Source organism: Rutidosis leptorrhynchoides, chromosome 6 (assembly GCF_046630445.1).
Source record: "Rutidosis leptorrhynchoides isolate AG116_Rl617_1_P2 chromosome 6, CSIRO_AGI_Rlap_v1, whole genome shotgun sequence".
Taxonomy (NCBI): Eukaryota; Viridiplantae; Streptophyta; class Magnoliopsida; order Asterales; family Asteraceae; genus Rutidosis; species Rutidosis leptorrhynchoides.
Genome location: NC_092338.1, coordinates 55910956 through 55937883, shown reverse-complemented (window position 1 = coordinate 55937883; position 26928 = coordinate 55910956). Strand labels below are relative to the sequence as shown.

Below are 26928 nucleotides of genomic sequence, written 5' to 3'. Positions count from 1 at the left end.
CTGAAACCGTAGTTTCGCGTCGAAGTCTAGTCTCAATCACTCTCTCCCAAAGCTTCATAGTATGACTAAGTAATTTTATGCCTCTATAATTATCGCAGATTTGGGCATCCCCTTTATTTTTTTAGATGGGGATAATCTCACTGAGTCTCCATTCCGTAGGCATTTTATAACTTCTAAGCGTCTTATTGAAAAGACACGTCAACCACCTAACACCATCGTCGCCAAGGCACCGCCACGCCTCTATTGGAATCTGGTCCGGTCCTACAGCTTTGTTTCTACCCATTTTTCGTAGTACCGATCTTACTTCTCCCTGACTGATTCTCCTACAGAAGTTGTTGTTCCAGAATTGTCCTATTCCCAAGTCCTGTAGATCCTCTTGGCGCCCGAGTCCTTCACCCACGAAAAGAGATGAGAAATACCCTTCCCATATTTTCCTAATTTATTCTTCCTTCACTATGGTTTGACCGGCTTCATCCTTGATAAACTTGGTGATATCTATATCCCTCCTCCTACGCTCCCTCGCTTTTGCAATTCTGTAAATATCATTTGCTCCTTCTTTAGAGTCTAGTTTTCTATACAAATCTTCATACGCTTTATCTTTTGCACGGGCAACGGCCTTCTTAGCTTCTCTATTGGCTTCTTTATACCTCTCCTCTGCCCTAGTTCTATCATCACGTGTCCCATCCCGGCATCTAATGAGCTCCCTAAACCTCAGTTGCTTTAGCGCAACTTTGGTTTGAACCTCATCACTAATCCACCATGATTCTCTACTAGACTTATGTCCTCTTGATGTCCCTACTGCCACACCTAATGTTTCCTTGGCAACATCTCTAATAGTTATTGCCAAACTATTCCACATCTGATCTGCGTCCACTTGAGTAACCGTATCCATTCCTGCCTCTACTCTTTCCAAAACTGACGCTTTAAAAGTTTCGGCATTCACTTCATTCAGCTTCTTCCAAAGGATCCTAGGTTGGACGGGTCTCACTCTCCTAGTAACCCACCTCTGCACAACCAAGTCCATGACCAATAATCGGTGTTGGGTGGAACAGGTCCAGGTAGTCAGGGCTCTACAGTCTCTGCAAGACCTAAGGTCCCCTTTGCGAAGCAGCTAATAGTCAATCTGGGTACTATGTCCCCCACCGTGGAAAGTTGCAAGTTGTGCTTCCGTCTTCCTAAAGAAAGAGTTTGCAACAACCAAATCGTGGGCAACAGCGAATTCGAGAATAGAGTGTCCTTCTTCATTTCGAACTCCGTACCCAAAGCCCCCATGGACACCCGTATATCCGTTCGAAAACGTTCCTATATGTCCATTAAGGTCTCCCCCAAAAAGCAAACGATGGTTAGTGGGGCAACTCCTCACAACTTCGTCTAACGATTCCCAAAAGCGGCTTTTTTCTTCATCTCCTAAACCAGCATGAGGTGCGTAAGCGCAAATGACCATGTAAGTCTCCTCCTGGATAACTAACCTAACTGCCATAATCCTATCGCTACACCTATCCACACCCACAATATTATCCTTATAAAGGGGTCCTATAAAGATCCCTACCCCGTTTCTAGCTACTCTAGAACCCGAAAACCACAACCTGTAGTCGTCAATGTCAACCGCCTCTTCACCTCTCCATCTGGTCTCTTGAACACACAATATGTCCACTCTACTCTTAAGTAACGTATCTACAAGTTCCCAGGATTTGCTAGTCAAAGTTCCTACATTCCAACTACCTACTCTAATCCTAACACGAGTATCTCTACTCCCTCTAGACCTACCCGCCCCTAAGCTAACAGAACATGACCTCAAGTAACCATGCGAAAGTGACGAGTGAATCTTACCCTATAAATGTAGAGACCCGTCCTAATCCATCCGGACGAAGTCCATATCGATTATAAACGATTCACAACAGTTGATTACATTGCGAGGTACTTGACCTCTATATGTTACATTTTACAAACATTGCATTCGTTTTTGAAAAGACAATCTTTCATTACATTGAAAGTTGACGGCATGCATACCATTTCATAATATATCTATCTATAACTGACTTAATAATAATCTTGATGAACTCAACGACTTGAATGCAACGTCTTTTGAAATATGTCATGAATGACTCCAAATAATATCTCTAAAATGAGCAAATGCACAGCGGAAGATTTCTTTCGTACCTAAGAATAAACATGATTTCAAGTGTCAACCAAAAGGTTGGTGAGTTCATTAGTTTATCATAGGTTCGTGAATCAACCAGTGGCCAAGTCTTACTTCTCGACGAAGTAAAAAATCTGTGAAAGTGAGTTATAGTCCCACTTTTAAAATCTAATATTTTTGGGATGAGAATACATGCAGGTTTTATAAATGATTTACAAAATAGACACAAGTACGTGAAACTACATTCTATGGTTGAATTATCGAAATCGAATATGCCCCTTTTTATTAAGTCTGGTAATCTAAGAATTAGGGAACAGACACCCTAATTGACGCGAATCCTAAAGATAGATCTATTGGGCTTAACAAACCCCATCCAAAGTACCGGATGCTTTAGTACTTCGAAATTTATATCATATCCGAAGGGTGTCCCGGAATGATGGGGATATTCTTATATATGCATCTTGTTAATGTCGGTTACCAGGTGTTCACCATATGAATGATTTTTATCTCTATGTATGGGATGTGTATTGAAATATGAAATCTTGTGGTCTATTATTATGATTTGATATATATAGGTTAAACCTATAACTCACCAACATTTTTGTTGACGTTTTAAGCATGTTTATTCTCAGGTGATTATTAAGAGCTTCCGTTGTCGCATACTTAAATAAGGACGAGATTTGGAGTCCATGCTTGTATGATATTGTGTAAAAACTGCATTCAAGAAACTTATTTTGTTGTAACATATTTGTATTGTAAACCATTATGTAATGGTCGTGTGTAAACGGGATATTTTAGATTATCATTATTTGATAATCTACGTAAAGCTTTTTAAACCTTTATTGATGAAATAAAGGTTATGGTTTGTTTTAAAATGAATGCAGTCTTTGAAAAACGTCTCATATAGAGGTCAAAACCTCGCACGAAATCAATTAATATGGAACGTTTTTAATCAATAAGAACGGGACATTTCAGTTGGTATCCGAGCGTTGGTCTTAGAGAACCAGAATTTTGCATTAGTGTGTCTTATCAAGTTTGTTAGGATGCATTAGTGAGTCTGGACTTCGACCGTGTTTACTTGAAAAATGATTGCTTAACAAATTTTGTTGGAAACTATATATTTTTAACATGTGAATATTATGTGATATATTAATCTCTTAACGCGTTTGATATTATGTGATAGATGTCTACCTCTAGAACAAGTCCCATTGACTCACCTAATAATAATGAAGAGTCAAATGTAAATTGGAATGATTCGTGGACTGATTCACAAGTTCCCGAAGAGGAACCGGAAGAAGAGTCGGAACCGGAAGAAGAATTGGAACCGGAAAAAGAATCGGAACCGGATGAAGAAATAGAACCGGTGGGGGAAATAATAAAACGGTTAAGTAAAAGAAAATCCTCAACCAACCGACCAAGGTTAATTATGGTCAATGGTGTTTCCGCCAAGGAAGCAAAATATTGGGAGGATTACCAATTCTCCGATGAATCGGATTCCGACGAGAATTCCGATGATGTTATAGAAATTACCCCAACTGATTTTAAAAAGGCAAAAGAAAATAATAAGGGAAAGGGCATAAAAATAGAGAAATCTAATTCCAACCCCGATGAACTTTATATGTATCGTCAACCCCCGAAGTCCTTAAGTTATAACAATGACCCGGGAACCTCTAAAGCACCAGGTTTTTCTAAACCAATGTGGAAAATAACGGCTCTTATTAGGGGAACATTATATATCCCTAGAAACTTGGCAAAACGAACCAAAACTAAAGAAGAAGAAACAAGCGAGTCGGAATAAGATAGTTGTATTCGTGTGGTGTAATATATGTAATATAGTGTGCTTATGCTTTATGATATATGTAAAAATTGCTTGTATTAATAAGTATTTTTTTTATGAATCTAACTCTTGTCTATTTTACAGTATAAAAACACAAAATGGATAGACAACCCAATATTTTAAGAGACCTACCCGGAGACATGATTGATGAAATCTTGTCTAGAGTCGGTCAGAATTCTTCGGCACAACTATTTAAGGCGAGATCAGTTTGTAAGACATTCGAAGAACGTTTCAAGAATGCCTTGGTTTATAAAAGGCTTTCGTTCGAAAGATGGGGGATATCACATTGGGAAATCCATAAGTTACGATGTGTTTACTTTGACGCATATATTGCGGGGAACCCAAATGCTATTTTACGCAATGGGTTAAGAAATTATTTTGACTCAATATATCCGAATATTGGACTTCGTGATTTAGAAAAAGCGGCTAACATGCAACATAAAGAAGCATGTTATGCTTACGGATTAGTAATGTTTGCTTCTCACCAAAGTGAGAACAAGAACATCGGGCTACAACTATTAAACAAAACGTTCCCACAAGTGACGGAGTCGGTAATTGGGGTAAGAAATGAGGTTTTTAGATTGTTACGGGACTGTTGGACATTACGTAACCCTCGTCCCTTTGACGACATTACAACACGATGTCTTATCAACGGCCATAACGGTTATGTTCCACAAGACCAAGGATGGGAAGTAATCCTAGTAAAACCAGAATGCATGACTTGTTTCTGAACGTATGAATTACGTGTCTTTATTGCCTTTGCTGAACGACTTGTGTACTAGCTAGAATTATCTTCACAACCATCTTGTATCAAATTTTTTGTGTACTATATTTCATGCTATATGTAAAATAAGCGGTATTGTAAGTTTGTAAAATATTGTGTAAAAGTTTGAACGCGAAATATTATTATAATCAGTTTTTCATATAGAATTGTAGTAGTTGAATTGTATATTAGCTACTAAGTATGAACTTAACGGGTAGGTACTACCCGAATTTAAACTTATAAAACGCTAATATGAAGAAAAAGCTTTTATAAATGAGTTCATATTATGCTACGAAATACTATTAACTACTCTTAATATTCTGTATGATTAACTTGTTCCATATGACTATTTTGAAGGAAATGGCACCGACTACTCGACACACCGTGAATATGAATGAGGAGGAATTCCGTACTTTTCTAGCTTCGAACATAGCCGCAGTACAGGCTGCGCTACATACCAACAATAACCTTGGATCTAGCAGTACAGGAAATCGTGTAGGATGCACCTACAAAGAATTCACTGCCTGCAAACCTTTGGAATTTGATGGAACCGAAGGACCGATCGGATTGAAACGGTGGACCGAGAAGGTCGAATCGGTGTTTTCCATAAGTAAGTGTACTGAAGAGGACAAAGTGAAGTACGCTACGCATACCTTCACAGGTTCTGCGTTAACATGGTGGAATACCTATCTAGAGCAAGTGGGACAAGACGATGCGTACGCACTACCGTGGTCAGCATTCAAGCACTTGATGAACGAGAAGTACCGTCCCAGAACCGAGGTCAATAAGCTCAAGACAGAACTTAGAGGGTTACGAACCCAAGGATTTGATATTACCACGTACGAAAGACGATTCACAGAATTGTGCCTATTGTGTCCGGGAGCATTCGAAGATGAGGAAGAGAAGATCGACGCATTTGTGAAAGGATTACCGGAAAGAATCCAAGAAGATATAAGTTCACACGAGCCCGCCTCCATACAACAAGCATGTAGAATGGCTCACAAACTAGTGAACCAGATTGAAGAAAGAATTAAAGAACAGACTGCTGAAGAGGCCAATGTGAAGCAAGTCAAAATAAAGTGGGAGGAAAACGGTGATAAGAATCACCAATACAACAACAACAACAATTATAACAATAATCGCAACAACTATCCTAACAATCGCAACATCAATCGCAACTACAACAAATGGCCCAACAACAACAACAACAACAACAACAGCAACCACAACAATCATCTTAACAACAATAATAACCGCAACAACAACAACAATCAGAAGCAGCTATGCCAAAGGTGTGAAAAGTATCACTCGGGGTTCTGCACCAAATTTTGCAACAAGTGTAAAAGAAATGGTCATAGCGCGGCGAAGTGTGATGTCTACGGACCAGGGGTTAACAGAACGAAAGGAACAAATGGTGTCGGAGCAAGTAGTGTCGGAGCAAGTTATGCCAATGTAGTTTGTTATAAATGTGGAAAACCAGGCCACATTATTAGAAATTGCCCGAACCAGGAGAACACGAATGGACAAGGCCGCGGAAGAGTTTTCAATATTAATGTGGCAGAGGCACAGGAAGACCCGGAGCTTGTTACGGGTACGTTTCTTATTGACAATAAATCTGCTTACGTTTTATTTGATTCGGGTGCGGATAGAAGCTATATGAGTAGAGATTTTTGTGCTAAATTAAGTTGTCCATTGACGCCTTTGGATAGTAAATTTTTACTCGAATTAGCAAATGGTAAATTAATTTCAGCAGATAATATATGTCAGAATCGAGAAATTAAACTGGTTAGCGAAACATTTAAGATTGATTTGATACCAGTAGAGTTAGGGACCTTTGATGTGATAATCGGTATGGACTGGTTGAAAGAAGTGAAAGCAGAGATTGTTTGTTACAAAAATGCAATTCGCATTATACGAGAAAAAGGAAAACCCTTAATGGTGTACGGAGAAAAGGGCAACACGAAGCTACATCTTATTAGTAATTTGAAGGCACAAAAACTAATAAGAAAAGGTTGCTATGCTGTTCTAGCACACGTCGAGAAAGTACAAACTGAAGAAAAGAGCATCAATGATGTTCCCATTGCAAAAGAATTTCCCGATGTATTTCCAAAAGAATTACCGGGATTACCCCCACATCGATCCGTTGAATTTCAAATAGATCTTGTACCAGGAGCTGCACCAATAGCTCGTGCTCCTTACAGACTCGCACCCAGCGAGATGAAAGAACTGCAAAGCCAATTACAAGAACTTTTAGAGCGTGGTTTTATTCGGCCAAGCACATCACCGTGGGGAGCTCCTGTTTTGTTTGTCAAGAAGAAAGATGGTACATTCAGGTTGTGTATCGACTACCGAGAGTTGAACAAACTTACCATCAAGAATCGCTACCCACTACCGAGAATCGACAACTTATTTGATCAACTACAAGGCTCGTCTGTTTATTCAAAGATTGACTTACGTTCCGGGTATCATCAAATGCGGGTGAAAGAAGATGATATTCCAAAGACTGCTTTCAGAACACGTTACGGTCATCATGAGTTTATGGTCATGCCGTTTGGTTTAACTAATGCACCAGCTGTGTTCATGGACCTTATGAACCGAGTGTGTGGACCATACCTTGACAAGTTTGTCATTGTTTTCATTGATGACATACTTATTTACTCAAAGAATGACCAAGAACACGGTGAACATTTGAGAAAGGTGTTAGAAGTATTGAGGAAGGAAAAATTGTATGCTAAGTTTTCAAAGTGTGCATTTTGGTTGGAAGAAGTTCAATTCCTCGGTCACATTGTGAACAAAGAAGGTATTAAGGTAGATCCGGTAAAGATAGAAACTGTTGAAAAGTGGGAAACCCCGAAAACTCCGAAACACATACGCCAGTTTTTAGGACTAGCTGGTTACTACAGAAGGTTCATCCAAGACTTTTCCAGAATAGCAAAACCCTTGACTGCATTAACGCATAAAGGGAAGAAATTTGAATGGAATGATGAACAAGAGAAAGCGTTTCAGTTATTGAAGAAAAAGCTAACTACGGCACCTATATTGTCATTGCCTGAAGGGAATGATAATTTTGTGATTTATTGTGACGCATCAAAGCAAGGTCTCGGTTGTGTATTAATGCAACGAACGAAGGTGATTGCTTATGCGTCTAGACAATTGAAGATTCACGAACAAAATTATACGACGCATGATTTGGAATTAGGCGCAGTTGTTTTTGCATTAAAGACTTGGAGGCACTACTTATATGGGGTCAAAAGTATTATATATACCGACCACAAAAGTCTTCAACACATATTTAATCAGAAACAACTGAATATGAGGCAGCGTAGGTGGATTGAATTATTGAATGATTATGACTTTGAGATTCGTTACCACCCGGGGAAGGCAAATGTGGTAGCCGATGCCTTGAGCAGGAAGGACAGAGAACCTATTCGAGTAAAATCTTTGAATATAATGATTCATAATAACCTTACTACTCAAATAAAGGAGGCGCAACAAGGAGTTTTAAAAGAGGGAAATTTAAAGGATGAAATACCCAAAGGATCGGAGAAGCATCTTAATATTCGGGAAGACGGAACCCGGTATAGGGCTGAAAGGATTTGGGTACCAAAATTTGGAGATATGAGAGAAATGGTACTTAGAGAAGCTCATAAAACCAGATACTCAATACATCCTGGAACGGGGAAGATGTACAAGGATCTCAAGAAACATTTTTGGTGGCCGGGTATGAAAGCCGATGTTGCTAAATACGTAGGAGAATGTTTGACGTGTTCTAAGGTCAAAGCTGAGCATCAGAAACCATCAGGTCTACTTCAACAACCCGAAATCCCAGAATGGAAATGGGAAAACATTACCATGGATTTCATCACTAAATTGCCAAGGACTGCAAGTGGTTTTGATACTATTTGGGTAATAGTTGATCGTCTCACCAAATCAGCACACTTCCTGCCAATAAGAGAAGATGACAAGATGGAGAAGTTAGCACGACTGTATTTGAAGGAAGTCATCTCCAGACATGGAATACCAATCTCTATTAGCTCTGATAGGGATGGCAGATTTATTTCAAGATTCTGGCAGACATTACAGCAAGCATTAGGAACTCGTCTAGACATGAGTACTGCCTATCATCCACAAACTGATGGGCAGAGCGAAAGGACGATACAAATGCTTGAAGACATGCTACGAGCATGTGTTATTGATTTCGGAAACAGTTGGGATCGACATCTACCGTTAGCAGAATTTTCCTACAACAACAGCTACCATTCAAGCATTGAGATGGCGCCGTTTGAAGCACTTTATGGTAGAAAGTGCAGGTCTCCAATTTGTTGGAGTGAAGTGGGGGATAGACAGATTACGGGTCCGGAGATTATACAAGAAACTACCGAGAAGATCATCCAAATTCAACAACGGTTGAAAACCGCCCAAAGTCGACAAAAGAGCTACGCTGACATTACAAGAAAAGATATAGAATTTGAAATTGAAGAGATGGTCATGCTTAAAGTTGCACCTTGGAAAGGCGTTGTTCGATTTGGTAAACGAGGGAAATTAAATCCAAGGTATATTGGACCATTCAAGATTATTGATCGTGTCGGACCAGTAGCTTACCAACTTGAGTTACCTCAAAAACTCGCGGCTGTACATAACACTTTCCACGTCTCGAATTTGAAGAAATGTTTTGCTAAAGAAGATCTCACTATTCCGTTAGATGAAATCCAAATCAACGAAAAACTCCAATTCATCGAAGAACCCGTCGAAATAATGGATCGTGAGGTTAAAAGACTTAAGCAAAACAAGATACCAATTGTTAAGGTTCGATGGAATGCTCGTAGAGGACCCGAGTTCACCTGGGAGCGTGAAGATCAGATGAAGAAGAAATACCCGCATCTATTTCCAGAAGATTCGTCAACACCTTCAACAGCTTAAAATTTCGGGGCGAAATTTATTTAACGGGTAGGTACTGTAGTGACCCGAACTTTTCCATGTTTATATATATTAATTAAGATTGATATTTACATGATTAAATGTTTCCAACATGTTAAGCAATCAAATTTGTTAAGACTTGATTAATTGAAATATGTTTCATATAGACAATTGACCACCCAAGTTAACCGGTGATTCACGAACATTAAAACTTGTAAAAACTATATGATGACATATATATGGATATATATATAGTTAACATGATACTATGATAAGTAAACATATCATTAAGTATATTAACAATGAACTACATATGTAAAAACAAGACTACTAACTTAATGATTTTTAAACGAGACATATATGTAACGATTATCGTTGTAAAGACATTTAATGTATATATATCATATTAAGAGATATTCATACATGATAATATCATGATAATATAATAATTTAAAATCTCATTTGATATTATAAACATTGGGTTAACAACATTTAACAAGATCGTTAACCTAAAGGTTTCAAAACAACACTTACATGTAACGACTAACGATGACTTAACGACTCAGTTAAAATGTATATACATGTAGTGTTTTAATATGTATTTATACACTTTTGAAAGACTTCAATACACTTATCAAAATACTTCTACTTAACAAAAATTCTTACAATTACATCCTCGTTCAGTTTCATCAACAATTCTACTCGTATGCACCCGTATTCGTACTCGTACAATACACAGCTTTTAGATGTATGTACTATTGGTATATACACTCCAATGATCAGCTCTTAGCAGCCCATGTGAGTCACCTAACACATGTGGGAACCATCATTTGGCAACTAGCATGAAATATCTCATAAAATTACAAAAATATGAGTAATCATTCATGACTTATTTACATGAAAACAAAATTACATATCCTTTATATCTAATCCATACACCAACGACCAAAACCACCTACAAACACTTTCATTCTTCAATTTTCTTCATCTAATTGATCTCTCTCAAGTTCTATCTTCAAGTTCTAAGTGTTCTTCATATATTCTACAAGTTCTAGTTACATAAAATCAAGAATACTTTCAAGTTTGCTAGCTCACTTCCAATCTTGTAAGGTGATCATCCAACCTCAAGAAATCTTTGTTTCTTACAGTAGGTTATCATTCTAATACAAGGTAATAATCATATTCAAACTTTGGTTCAATTTCTATAACTATAACAATCTTATTTCAAGTGATGATCTTACTTGAACTTGTTTTCGTGTCATGATTCTGCTTCAAGAACTTCAAGCCATCCAAGGATCCGTTGAAGCTAGATCCATTTTTCACTTTTCCAGTAGGTTTATCCAAGGAACTTAAGGTAGTAATGATGTTCATAACATCATTCGATTCATACATATAAAGCTATCTTATTCGAAGGTTTAAACTTGTAATCACTAGAACATAGTTTAGTTAATTCTAAACTTGTTCGCAAACAAAAGTTAATCCTTCTAACTTGACTTTTAAAATCAACTAAACACATGTTCTATATCTATATGATATGCTAACTTAATGATTTAAAACCTGGAGACACGAAAAACACCGTAAAACCAGATTTACGCCGTCGTAGTAACACCGCGGGCTGTTTTGGGTTAGTTAATTAAAAACTATGATAAACTTTGATTTAAAAGTTATTATTCTGAGAAAATGATTTTTATTATGAACATGAAACTATATCCAAAAATTATAGTTAAACTCAAAGTGGAAGTATGTTTTCAAAAATGGTCATCTAGACGTCGTTCTTTCGACTGAAATGACTACCTTTACAAAAACGACTTGTAACTTATTTTTCCGACTATAAACCTATACTTTTTCTGTTTAGATTCATAAAATAGAGTTCAATATGAAACCATAGCAATTTGATTCACTCAAAACGGATTTAAAATGAAGAAGTTATGGGTAAAACAAGATTGGATAATTTTTCTCATTTTAGCTACGTGAAAATTGGTAACAAATCTATTCCAACCATAACTTAATCAACTTGTATTGTATATTATGTAATCTTGAGATACCATAGACACGTATACAATGTTTCGACCTATCATGTCGACACATCTATATATATTTCGGAACAACCATAGACACTCTATATGTGAATGTTGGAGTTAGCTATACAGGGTTGAGGTTGATTCCAAAATATATATAGTTTGAGTTGTGATCAATACTGAGATACGTATACACTGGGTCGTGGATTGATTCAAGATCATATTTATCGATTTATTTCTGTACATCTAACTGTGGACAACAAGTTGTAGGTTACTAACGAGGACAGCTGACTTAATAAATTAAAACATCAAAATATATTAAAAGTGTTGTAAATATATTTTGAACATACTTTGATATATATGTATATATTGTTATAGGTTCGTGAATCAACCAGTGGCCAAGTCTTACTTCTCGACGAAGTAAAAATCTGTGAAAGTGAGTTATAGTCCCACTTTTAAAATCTAATATTTTTGGGATGAGAATACATGCAGGTTTTATAAATGATTTACAAAATAGACACAAGTACGTGAAACTACATTCTATGGTTGAATTATCGAAATCGAATATGCCCCTTTTTATTAAGTCTGGTAATCTAAGAATTAGGGAACAGACACCCTAATTGACGCGAATCCTAAAGATAGATCTATTGGGCTTAACAAACCCCATCCAAAGTACCAGATGCTTTAGTACTTCGAAATTTATATCATATCCGAAGGGTGTCCCGGAATGATGGGGATATTCTTATATATGCATCTTGTTAATGTCGGTTACCAGGTGTTCACCATATGAATGATTTTTATCTCTATGTATGGGATGTGTATTGAAATATGAAATCTTGTGGTCTATTATTATGATTTAATATATATAGGTTAAACCTATAACTCACCAACATTTTTGTTGACGTTTTAAGCATGTTTATTCTCAGGTGATTATTAAGAGCTTCCGTTGTCGCATACTTAAATAAGGACGAGATTTGGAGTCCATGCTTGTATGATATTGTGTAAAAACTGCATTCAAGAAACTTATTTTGTTGTAACATATTTGTATTGTAAACCATTATGTAATGGTCGTGTGTAAACGGGATATTTTAGATTATCATTATTTGATAATCTACGTAAAGCTTTTTAAACCTTTATTGATGAAATAAAGGTTATGGTTTGTTTTAAAATGAATGCAGTCTTTGAAAAACGTCTCATATAGAGGTCAAAACCTCGCACGAAATCAATTAATATGGAACGTTTTTAATCAATAAGAACGGGACATTTCAACAAGAAGATGCTTAAAGTGTGGTGTTGTTGGGCATGAGTCTTCAGCATGTCCGTATCCGAATAGTGTGTGTTGGAGTTGTCATAAACCAGGGCATCGTGCAATTAGTTGTCCGTCGAAGAGTGGTAGTTCCGGGGCAGGGTCAGGAGCGCGTTCAGTATCAGCCGTAGGGTCAACTGCCTCGAGTGGGCAGAAGAGGAAGAACCCTTCAACAGCAGAGGCTAGAGCTTTTCAGATGTCGGTTGAGAATGCTGTGGCAACCGACGAAGTAATCACCGTTATGTTTCTAATCAACTCAATACCTGCTCGCGTATTGTTTGATTGTGGTGCCAATAGGTGTTTTATGTCCCTAGATTTCTGTGCTAAGTTGAATTTACCAGCTACTGTGTTACCCAAGCCGGTTAGTGTAGAAGTAGCCGATGGTAAGACCACACCCGTCACAACCTATGTGACTGGGGTTTGTATAGAGATCGAAGGGAAGTCTTTCCCGGTGACTTGTTTAGTGTTACCTATTCCTAGCTTTGATGTAGTACTAGGAATGGATTGGTTGAGCTCGCTTAGGGCTAATATTAAGTGTGATAGGAAAATGATTACCTTTCGTTCGACCGATGAAACCCGTGTTGTGGCCCAAGGGGAGCGGGGAGGGTATAATTTTCTATTGATAACCATGATGAAAGCGAAAAAGTCGATGGCAAAGGGTTGTGAATCATTTCTTGCATATGTGATTGATGCGAAGAAAGAAAAGAAAACAGTGGCCGATATTCCGATAGTATCAGAATTTCCCGAAGTGTTCCCAGATGAGTTACCAGGTCTGCCGCCGGTAAGGGAAGTTGAATATAAGATTGAATTGGTTCCTGGAACAACTCCAGTTGCAAAAGCTCCATACCGATTAGCGCCGTCTGAAATCCGTGAAATGATGTCACAGATTCAAGAACTATTAGATCGTGGGTTTATCCGACCGAGTTCTTCACCATGGGGTGCTCCGGTATTGTTTGTTAAAAAGAAAGATGGGTCAATGCGTATGTGTATTGATTATCATGAATTGAACAAAAGAACAGTGAAGAATAAGTATCCGTTACCTCGAATAGACGATTTGTTCGATCAGTTACAGGGTGCTTCATTCTTTTCTAAGATAGACTTACGATCCGGATATCATCAGGTTCGTGTTGTTGAATCAGATATACCGAAAACAGCGTTCAGAACAAGGTATGGTCATTATGAATTTCTTGTCATGCCGTTTGGGTTGACGAATGCGCCAGCAATCTTCATGGAACTAATGAATAGAGTGTGTCGCCCGTTCTTAGATAAGTTTGTGATTGTATTTATAGATGATATACTAGTGTATTCAAAGACCGAAAGTGAACATGCTGAACATCTGAGACAGGTTTTGAACATGTTGAAACGTGAACAACTATTTGCAAAATTTTCAAAGTGTGAATTTTGGTTACGTGAAGTGCAGTTTTCGGGTCATGTGATTTGTGCCGAAGGTATAAAAGTTGATCCGACAAAGATAGAAGCGGTAATGAATTGGAATTCTCTGAAGACTCCGACAGAGATTAAGAGTTTTCTGGGATTAGCCGGTTATTATCGCAGATTTATCAAGGATTTCTCGAAAATAGCGGGTCCGTTGACTAAGTTGACTCGTAAAGATGTAGCCTTTCGATGGACTGATGAACAGGAAAAGGCTTTTCAGATTTTGAAACAGCTACTGTGTCAGGCACCAGTGTTAGCTTTACCAGAAGGTTCAGACAACTTCGTGGTATACTGTGATGCATCATATGCTGGGTTGGGTTGTGTATTAATGCAAAGAGATAAAGTAATCGCCTACGCCTCGCGACAGTTGAAAGTTCATGAGAAGAATTATCCAGTGCATGATCTTGAAATGGCTGCAGTAGTGTTTGCTTTGAAACTGTGGAGACACTATTTGTATGGAACCCATTGTGTTATATGTACAGATCACAAGAGTTTGCAGTATATCTTCTCACAGAAAGAATTGAATATGCGTCAGAGACGATGGCAAGAGTTGATCAAAGATTACGATTGTGAAATTAATACCATCCGGGTAAGGCAAATGTGGTTGCAGATGCGCTAAGTCGTAAAAAGTCAAGTGAAAATGTGAAATTTCTTCGTTTGAATATAACTTCAGATTTGATTAACAGTTTAAGAACCATTCAGGCCTGTGCTTTAGAGGACGAACATATTAAATCTGAACAAATGACCAAACGAAAAGTGGACTTAATTGATGACTCACGTGGACTAAAGACCTTAAACAATCGTGTTTGGGTGCCTAAGCTTGGAGATTTGAGGGATTTAATCATGACGGAAGCTCACAAATCCAGATTGACAGTACATCCGGGTAGTAATAAGATGTATCATGATTTGAAAACAGTGTATTGGTGGCCAACAATGAAATCAGATATCGCCCGTTATGTCGAAAAGTGTCATATATGTGCTCAAGTGAAGGCCGAACATCAGAAACCTTATGGTTCGTTACGTCAGTTACAGATTCCAGAGTGGAAATGGGAACATATAACGATGGATTTTGTGACCAAATTACCTCGAACTCAGAAAAGACATGATATGATTTGGGTAATAGTGGATCGCCTAACTAAAAGTGCTCATTTTCTTGCTACTCGTGAAACAGCTTCGTTAAGTGAGTTAGCCGAATTGTATATAAACGAGATAGTTAGTCGACATGGTGTGCCATTATCGATCGTTTCAGACAGAGATTCCAGATTTGTGTCGAATTTTTGGAATAGTCTTCAACAGAATTTGGGTACACGTGTGAATTTAAGTACAGCTTATCATCCTTAGACAGACGGTCAGAGTGAAAGAACGATACAGACTTTGGAGGATATGTTAAGGGCTTGTGTGTTAGAATACGGTGGTTCGTGGGATACACATTTGCCGTTGGTCGAATTTGCGTATAATAATTCATATCATTCGAGTATAGGGATGCCGCACTATGAAATGTTATACGGTCGTCGTTGCAGAACTCCGACTTGTTGGTTAGAAGCCGGGGAGAAACAGTTTGCAGGTCCCAAAATTGTTCAAATGACAGCCGAAAAAGTTGCAATTGCGAGAGAAAAGTTGAAAGCCGCTAGAGATAGGCAGAAAATGTATGCTGATCCGCGTAGACGTCCGGTAACCTTTAATGTGGGTGAACGAGTGTATTTGAAAGATTCGCCGTGGAAAGGGGTTATCAGATTCGGTAAACGTGGTAAGTTAGCACCGAGATTTATTGGTCCGTTTCCGATCAGTGAAGTGTTGAATGATCAGACTGTGGTGTTAGATCTTCCGCCAGAGTTAGCTGGTATTCATAATACATTCAACGTATGTTATCTTCGTAAGTGTAAAGTCGACGATGAAACACAACTTCTTCCTTTAGAAGATTTAAGGGTCGATTTGAATAAGAAATTAGTGGAAGAGCCGGTCCATGTGGTTGACCAAAAGGTGACTAAGCTGAGAAAGAAAGAGATTCCGATGGTGTTGATTGAGTGGAAACACAGTTTGGGTTCTAATCTTACGTGGGAAACAGAAGAGTTGATGAGAAAACGTTACCCTCATTTGTTTGACCAAGACCAGATTCCGAGGACGGAATCTTCTTAAGGGGGGTGAATTTGTAACAGACTGAAACCCGGGCTAGTTGTAAGTTGCCTATTTTGCCCTTAGGGTTTGTGCTTAGTCTTAAGTGCTTTTATTTTAATTATTTTATTAGTGTTTTACTATAATTGTGTTGTGACCAGTTTGTGACAAGGGTCCCAGAGCATGTTGGTTTATTTAATTTGGACTCCGTTAGGACCGCCTAAGGAGATACGAAAGGTTATCAGATAAGATAACTAGTAAATACCTGTATGATATGGGGTATGAGTTTATAACTCATTTAAGTGTATGTATCTGGATAGTTCTATCCATTTCTCATTTCATCAAACACATACACGAACACATACACAAACACACACATAAACCCTAATTTGATTTTGTGAGCCTTTGGATTAATTGAAGCTAGAGATATATTCCTTGTGATTTCGTGATCAATATAAGGTATGCATATCATAGATTCATGTATTAATTCTTGCTCAAAATGGGTTTTGTGTTCTTGAATAAAAAGTGTGATTTTAAGCTTGAATCTTCATTTTTGGTGTTTGTTATGCTTAATTGATGTTAGAAATAGGTTGTATATATGTTTAGTAGCTTCCATGTGCTTAAAACGGATCAAAAACCCTCAAAAATCGAGTTTTGGGCAAAAAATCGCAAAAACAGCGAACTGCTTCGAAACCCAGTTGCTACAGTATCTTGCTACAGTATTTTGCTACAGTATTTTGCTACAGTATCTTGCTACAGTATTTTGCTACATTACCCGAACTGCTACAGTGTCACTATTTGCTACAGTGTCCGAGTTGCTACAGTACCCCCCGAGTTGCTACAGTGTCACTATTTGCTACAGTACCAAGTTGCTACAGTGTCACTATTTGCTACAGCACTTTTATGAAATTGAAACGGACGCAACTTTCAAAACGTAACTCCGTTTTTGATGAATAAACTATCGTTAGAATCGTAATAAGGAATACTTTTCAATGGTGAACTTTTAAGAAACTAGATCAAACTTTTTTTGGGCCGGAAAAGGAGTTTTAGTGTGTATGTCGTGTTTTGCACGCACCTGTATGCCATTATTGAGTGGAGTCATGATGTAGACTCATAAAATTATGAATATATGGTGTTATGACCTAGTTAATCGTATGAAATGATTATATTATTTATTGGATATGTATATTAACTTTGTTTGTGTTGTTCTCAGGTTATAAGGACAAGGAGGAAGCTCAGAAATAATAACTGAGCAGTTGCTGGTAATTGGTGAGTGGGGGTCTATCTCCGGATAGAGTTTAAGTAGCATATCATGCTACTGTAGTTGACTCTTTTACCATGCATAGTGTAGAAATTACCATGTTAGAATAATATAGTATGTCTGATGTTGTATGTGAATTATGTGTACACTGTGTGAATGGCACCAGTCGGGCCTAGGGAGACTGGGGACTCGAGACCGTGCCTAGGAGAGGTTAGAGTCTGTATGAGGTCAACCGTGCCTAGGGGAGGTTGGGTCCATAGGCTACTGATTGTAGAGTATAGTGTGAATGATGCATCCCCTGCATCTGGATAACTATACTGTGAATTGAGTAGCAGGGACTATCGGTAGACTCAAGTCCGATCAGCTAGGAGTCGTGTGCTCGTACAAGCCGCCGATCCTCATATTGTCTTATTGTATGCTAGTTGATAGTTAGCATGTGTTGTTGTTAGTATATAGCTTGTGTGTGACTTAAGCTATATCTGTTAGATAGATTCCATTCACTTAGCGGTGCGCTAATTCCCCACATATTCTCCCCTTGCAGGTTTAGGTACTGCTAGTCGGGAAGGGTGCTATTGCAGAAGACATGTTTGACAACCCAACTCTGATGTGGACTTTTGTATAAATAATGTTTTGTGATAACGTAACACCGTTGTGTAAACTTAAACGTAATGACGTGACTTATATTGTGTTTGTTAATAAAGTCTTCCGCTGTGTATTTAAAAAAAAAAAAAAAATGGCCGGTGTTACAATTTTGGAGCTTTGTCCCTTCGTTTCTTCTTCTTGCGATTAAACACCGCTTGTAATTGTTCAGAATTCGCAGATATAAACTTCAGAATGAACATTGTTAATGTTCTAGGAAGGAAATCGTAATGGCACGATTTGATTTGTCGAATTACCAGAATCACTGAGAATAGAACTATCAAGAATATATTTTCTGGATATGTTCAGACGTTAATTTGAATGAAAGAGTTATGTAACATGGCACATGATGACGTTATAATCTGTGAATCATCATGTTCCATTTAGAAACTCAGCATGACTTACTGTAATATAATCACGTTGATCAAGTGTCATTATATTATACTAACTCATGCATCAGTTCCCAACATTACTTCAATAATATTCATATTTTAATCTCGAAAGTTTACAGAATATAGAAACTAACAGTTTCTATATGATGTAACACTGATAGCACGAAGAGATTAATGATTTCAAATGAGAATAGTTATAAAAATATCTTCAGAAATATGGAGGATATTTATAATGAAAGATACGATAATATCTTGGAATATCTATGATCGGATGATGATGAAGAATATCGTCCACAAGGGTTTAGAGCAAGGAGCAAGACATTTGCTAAAGGCTTCAGAAGGCATTGAATCATTTGGATTCTTTGAAGTCAAACTTATTCTTTGTGATTTGTCCACGGTTTCCTTCATAGTTTCGCATAATCCGCTTTTCGGTACTAAATTTTCAATTGAATGTTTCCAATATCATGATACATAGAAAGCACGAAGAGGTATATAATTTCGGACGAGAATATTTATGAAAATATCCTCAGAAATATCGAAGATATTTATGATGATATTTTGGAATTTTCTAAGTTCGAAGGTTGATGAAGAAAATTTTCTGCAAGATTTTAACATGACTTCGGAGCAAGATATTCTCTAAAGATTTCATCGGATCCAGAATTACTTGGATTCTTTGAATATAGGGTTTGGTTCTTGTATTTGTTCTTGGTCTCCTTCAAGGTTAGCTCAATCCGTTTTTCAGTACCAAATTTTTAATCGAGCGTTCCCAACACTCCATTCTTTATCAACAACCTATTGGCCATTTAGGCCATCCACAATTTTACTGTTTCGTCTGCATTTAATGTAGCCATATCTGAATCATCGGTTATCAATCCGAGGTGGTTTCTAGAGAATTGTGTTTTTAGATGATTAAACGCTGATGGTAATATGATGGAATATAAAAAGGTTCTCCAGTAACAATAAATGAGTATGCATATATATCAAAGTTATAATAAGACTAGTACGATTGAAAAGTCGAAGTTGACTTGTTGGAGCTGTGACAAAATTGGCTAATTTGGAAAAGAATTGCATTATTATTTATGGTAATAACAATGCCAAAGGAGCTAGCACAGATACGTGTTAAACGTTTACTCAGGTTCCGAGTGTGTATAACTATATGCATTAATCTTTTCTTCCGTAGATGAAATTCGGTTGGTTCATTCTCTCGATTGAGGTGTCTTCAAGAATCATGAAAAGTTTGAACACATATTGTAATCGTCAAGATACAAATGAGGTTTAAGATGAGATCAAGTGGCAAACTTGAAAAAATGTTTAGTTTCATATGTGATAATCAATATTTTAATTCATTTTAATTGTCCAATGTTATTAGTCTACAGTCGATAGTCCACAGTAACAGTCCAATAATTCATATATAGTTTAATATATAATATTCGAATTAATTACTATGTATCGTGACCCGTGTACATGTCTCAGACTCGATCACAACTCAAAGTATATATATTATTATAGAATCAACCTCAACTCTGTATAGAGAACTCGATCATTACTGCATATAAAGTGTCTATGGTTATTCCAAATAATATATATAGATGCGTCAATATGATATGTCAAAACCTTATATACGTGTCCTGATATTTAAAGTGCGTAAAATAAATAACAGAAATTGAAGTGACGATAAATAAAGTTGCGAGAATTAAAATTGCGATAAAATAAATTGCGATAATTAAAATGCGATAAATAAATTGCGATAATTAAAATGTAATACGGAATTAACAGTTAGCCAGGATTTTGTTAGCGTGGATTCTTAACAAAATTTCTCATAGTTAATTTGTTTGTTTTTAACAAATTTTATTTTTGTCCAATGTTTTCTTCATTATGCCACTTGTTGGATTCTGATAGGTCAAAATCCAAATATGAAATTTAATGAAAATGGTTATTTTGTGGTGAACGGATTCGTATATCTGTGGATATAAATGGGATAGTAGATGACTGTTGAATCAGATTCAAAAAAAATGTACAGTGTAACTTATTAATGTGAAATCTAAATATTCCTCGGGTATTACCTACCCGTTAAAATATTTTCACCATTAACAGTTTGTACGAAAGAATTTTTAATTACAATTTTATGAAAATATATATACATATATATTTTCTTCAGATATAATCGTGGATTTAATGAGTTAATATGATATTGATCTCATTTGATTTATCGTTAGAACTAGAACAGATAATCTCTAAAACATTAGAAATTATATAATCGTCACGTAGAATGAAGATAATTGATGTAGAACGATTCGTAGAACGATATTTATACTCGAGTTACAGAATGAGATGTTGAGGCATGTGGTGTTGAAACTGGAGTTGTTGGTGGTACTGGTATTGATGTTGGTGGTACTGTTGGTGCCAGTGATGTTGCTGAAGCTGATACATTTTGTACCATATTTTCCAAATTGATTACTCAAGCGCGACGTTCGTTGACTTCTTCTATTATTCCGGGATGATTGTCGGTCAGAGCGAGCGGATGAATAAGGTTTAGAATTTTAGATAGAATATAATCGTGGTGAGATATTTGGGAAATGAGGGTGAAAATGGTGTTTCGAATGAGTTCGCCGGTAAGTGCTTCAAGTTCATCGCCAAGAGTGCAAGTTGGTGGGTGGAAGGGATCGCCTTCTTCTCGTCTCCATCGGTTAAGTTGACTACGAACTCATCAGATGAATTAGGGATGGATGATTGGTTGATTCATTCTGGTGACTCTGCTTTCGGAGCTTAGGTGAAACTCCATATCGGAATAGCTGTCGAAATTCGAGGAATTCGAAATGGTTGAGGAATTCATCTCGTACGATAAGATGAAGGATTTCCGATAAAAAATGGATTATAGGATGTAGATTAGTACCCTGCAATACATAATTTACATATGCATATATAATACTAACATCCCATAATTTTCAGAGGAATCTATGGAAGCTGTCAGGCAAAGGTAACAATAACAGATACGTTAAGATATGAATTTATCTATACACTGTCTATGCAATAGAGGCAGTAAGACATGTTTAGACTAAGAATGATAAGCAGGTAATTTCCTAAGGATGATAAGCAGATGATTTCCGACTAGAAATAATAAGAAAAACTTTTGACATGCAGACACGGTCGAAGTCCAGACTCACTAATGCATCTAAACAACTATCAGTTAGACACACTAATGCAAGACCTGGTTCGCTAAGACTACCGCTCTGATACCAACTGTAGAGACCCATCCTAATCCATCCGACGAAGTCCATATCGATTATAAACGATTCACAATAGTTGATTACATTGTGAGGTACTTGACCTCTATATGTTACATTTTACAAACATTGCATTCGTTTTTGAAAAGACAATCTTTCATTACGTTGAAAGTTGACGGCATGCATACCATTTCATAATATATCTATCTATAACTGAATTAATAATAATCTTGATGAACTCAACGACTTGAATGCAACGTCTTTTGAAATATGTCATGAATGACTCCAAATAATATCTCTAAAATGAGCAAATGCACAGCGGAAGATTTCTTTCGTACCTGAGAATAAACATGCTTTCAAGTGTCAACCAAAAGGTTGGTGAGTTCATTAGTTTATCATAAATAATCATTTCATAACTTTTAATAGACCACAAGATTTCATATTCAGTTCTCATAAATGTACGTCCCATGCATAGAGACAAAATATCATTCATATGGATTGAACACCTGGTAACCGACATTCACAATATACATATTAGAATATCCCCATCATTCCGGGATCCTCCTTCGGACATGATATAAATTTCGAAGTACTAAAGCATCCGGTACTTTGGATGGGGCTTGTTGGGCCCGATAGATCTATCTTTAGGATTCGCGTCAATTAGGGTGTCTGTTCCCTAATTCTTAGATTACCAGACTAAAAAGGGGCATATTCGGTTTAATAATTCAACCATAGAATGTAGTTTCGATTACTTGTGTCTATTTCGTAAAACAGTTATAAAAGCATCGCATGTATTCTCAGTCCCAAAAATATATATTGCAAAAGCATTTAAAAAGGGAGCAAATGAAACTCACTTAATGTATTTTGTAGTAAAAATACATATGACCATAATGAACAACTGAACAATGCAGGGTTGGCCTCGGATTCACGAACCTATATCATTTGTATATATATTAAAATATATAATGGCAACCACATAATTTTATTTATTAATATATACATATATATATATATATATATATATATATATATATATATATATATATATATATATATATATATATATATATATATATATATATATATATATATATATATATATATATATATATATATATATATATATATATATATATATATATATATATACATATTTATTTACAAACAATTGTTCGTGAATCATCGGGAATGGTCAAAAGGTAATTGATTATATAAACACAACATTACAGACTTTGCTTATCGTGTCGGGAACATATTGTGACGACCCGGAAATTTTCGACTAAATTTAAACTTAATCTTTATATGATTTCGATACGATAAGCAAAGTATGTAATGTTGAGTCTAGAAAATTTTTAAAACGATGCATATATATTCATTTGACCTTCGACTGCTCTCGACGATTCACGAACAATTAATTGTAAATAGATATATGTGTGTATATATATAAATAATAATTCGAAATATAATTTGAAGTATTATATGTTGTTGTTATTAAAAATTAATAAAATAAAAAAATAGGATATTATAATAATTATTAATTAAAATATATCTCTATATATAAATAAAGTATATTAAAAATAAATATTAAATGATTGTAATACTCGTTTGATGTTCTGATTGATATTAAGCAAGTTAAATTCAAACTTATGTAATTTTAAAATAAACGGTGATCCAAAAATGTGTTATATAAACTACAGGCTTATTAAAAGTATAATTAGGAACTATTTATTTAATTTTAAACTTTGTATATTTTACTTAGGGGTTGGGAGCAAATAATTAATGTAATAATTATTTAATAAATTAATGATCGAATTTTAATACCATAATGACTAAAATAAATAAATATTGTTAATTTAAAATTTTGTTATTTTCTAAAGACTTTTATACGTCAACATTTAACAACAGCGCACGAGATATCATTCCGTGAAAATTTGTCAATAGAAAGAAACAAAGATAGGCTGCATACATACAAGTTTGTAATATTATTAATTTTGGCTTCTTTTTAAAAGTGGAGATCATTTAATGGAGATTACTATTGTTGATTGGCTGTTATATGTTGACTACATCTACATTCATGCATGTACGTGGAACCAGACAAATTCCTCTATTGTTTTCCCTAACTCACAAGACCCATATTACTACGGATTAATATGTTTACCGTTTTTTTTCAAGCAATTGTTATTAAAGATTGATAGAGATATGACTCAATTACAAGAGATGGTGTCCCACTCTTTTTGCATCAGTCCACAATAATATCATTAACAATGATTTTATGTTATAAAAAGGAGAGAGTATTCTCGTATATCCACATTCATGCATTTACTTTCCCTCACTTGCAAAACAATAACACACTTATCATCTCTAACTTGTAACTAATACTGCTGCTTTCATCTTGTTGATCACCAACACAAATCACGAATTAAACTCAACCCAAAACCACACAAGCTTTCCTTTAATCAAAACCAATCACCACCTTAATCGCTCATTTTTTTACTAGATAAAGAACAAACAACTTGTTAATATCATTTATGTTTTCCTGTTTTGAACAACACTCACTTGCGGTTATCAAAACCCAACCATGTACATCGTAACCCACTCGAGACCACCACCAACAAACTGTTGTTTGTTTTCGCTGTTGGACCGGATCACCATCTCAACCGTTACCATCGAAGACACCATCAATGGAATGGTTGTTACTACTCGTGAATACCAACAGTCACCATTAATTTCATGATGTTCAATCACCACCTGCTTCGGTTTTTAGTTACGAGAACCATGAACCACGGTAAACCACCATCACTACTATTTTATTTTTATTTTTATTTTTTTCCTTTTCTTCCTAATCGAAATCACCCATTTAAACCATCCTAAGAAAATTGTGCTGCTCGATTAACTGCTTCCATGTTCTGCTCGGTTTCAGCCGTGAACCACCATAGACACACAACTCTCATCATCATCTCCCTCTCATCTCTTTCTCTCCTAATCGTGTACAAAGAAACCATCATTACCATCCCATCAGCACAACCCGTTGTTGCTACCATTCTGTTTCGATCAACCATTACACCACTACAACCATCACTATGGTCACCGTGAACACTCACCATAGCCATCACCCAATCCATCAATCACTGTCACCCTATATCGGTTACCATCACCATTAATTCCTTTTTCTGCAAAAACCACGACAACCTACTTCTGCCGCTGCCACAAAAGTGTTTATTGATGCTGTTTTTCTTCTGTATATGCACCATGTTACCGAGTAAAGATATTGATGATGAATACAATAATGTTAATTGTCATAACCCGTCCTTAACCATAAGAACGAGTTAGATAACGTATGATTTCATTGCGAGGTATTGACCTCTATATGCGACATTTTTAAAAGAACAACTGCATTTATTTTACATTAAAAACCATAACTCTTATGTTAATACAAGCTTTAGTCAATATAAAGATGATTATCGTTTAGCGATAATCTTAGACTTACAAACTTTACATGTGATGATAACAATACGATTTCTAGCATATTTTACATTACAATTCCTCGGATATGCAGTTTTATTTTTGACACAAATATGCATACTCAAGATCTTGCTTAAATTCAACATGTTGCAGCGGAAGCTTTTTAGTTATCACCTGAGAATAGACATGTTTAAAACGTCAACATAAAGTTGGTGAGATATAGGTTTAATGCCGGCAGCGATATAAATATAGACCACAAGATTTCATATGTAAACATTTTAATAAAAACATTCTAAGTGGTTGAGCACTTGGTAACCATACTTAACATTTAATCACGTCGCATATTCCCTTTATTATGAAATCTTACTACACCGTACCAAGTGTTGTCACGAAACGAAGTACTGTGCAACCGTTGAATACTGGTCGTCCAGTCCGGTTGGGGTTGTCAGGCCCGATAGATCTATCAACAGGATTCGCGTTTACAATACCGCTGTAAATAATAGTTACCAAGCTACAAGGAAGTATGCCAGTGGTACAACTCAACGTAGAATATATTTTTCAGTTACTTGTGTCCATAACGTAAAACATAAAATACATGTATTCTCATCCCGAAATACTTAGAGTTTAAAAGTGGGACTATATACTCACTTTTGCCTTGAAGACATATATATTTTGACTTGGTCTCCGGTTGATATCACGAACCTATCCATATATAGTTTATCAATATATTTTCATTTTAAACAATCGTCACATATATATACTTATTATACTTTTAATACTTTTAATAATTTCTTAGTCCGTAGTTAGCAGTCCGATGTTAGTAATTCAATTTTAATGGTTCATATTTAGGTGTTTAATAAATAAAACCCCCATCGAAATAAATAAAACCCCATCGTAATTGTATTGGTCGGGATTAATCTTGACCCACGGTACCGGTGTTGTCAAATGACGTGTTGCGTACATAAAGTACCGGTGTTGTCAAATGACGTGTTGCGTACAATCATGGGATCTTATGATTAATCTTCTCGTATTGTTTACGGGTGGTCCTGAAATATATAAAATTAAATTATGAGTACATATATATAAAATATCATGTTATTTTAGAAAGATGTGATTCATTTAATTTTTCTCCAATTATTTTCGTGGCTAAACTAGTTTTGGATATCCGATCTTGTTTTGGTCATAGTTTCTTCGTTACAACTCCGTTTTCGTTGGTTCAACTTGCCACTTCCTTGGATCGAGTTCTTCTTTAAGACTATGAACTGTAAATACCTTAGTTTGTATTCGAAATCACAGGTCATAGGTCAAACTTTGGTGAAACTTATGAAGTTAATCATTTTCCCTTATGTAAACAACATTAAATGATTATTTTTCTAAAAATACTTATACTTTGAGTTAAATCATGAAATTTTTATGTGTTATC

General features: G+C 36.1%; 2 protein-coding genes across 2 annotated transcripts; both read right to left on the bottom strand.

Moving 5' to 3' along the window:
* Positions 1-439: 439 nt before the first annotated feature.
* Positions 440-1024, bottom strand: LOC139853655 (uncharacterized). The gene has a single exon (XM_071843032.1). It carries the CDS (start codon positions 1022-1024, stop codon positions 440-442), a length of 585 nt encoding a protein of 194 aa, XP_071699133.1.
* An 87-nt stretch (positions 1025-1111) lies between these two features.
* Positions 1112-24722, bottom strand: LOC139853654 (uncharacterized). The gene is made up of 2 exons (XM_071843030.1): positions 24628-24722; positions 1112-1778 (listed from the first exon to the last, which is right to left on the bottom strand). The coding sequence occupies exons 1-2, from the start codon at positions 24720-24722 to the stop codon at positions 1112-1114; spliced, it is 762 nt and encodes a 253-aa protein (XP_071699131.1).
* Positions 24723-26928: the final 2206 nt, after the last annotated feature.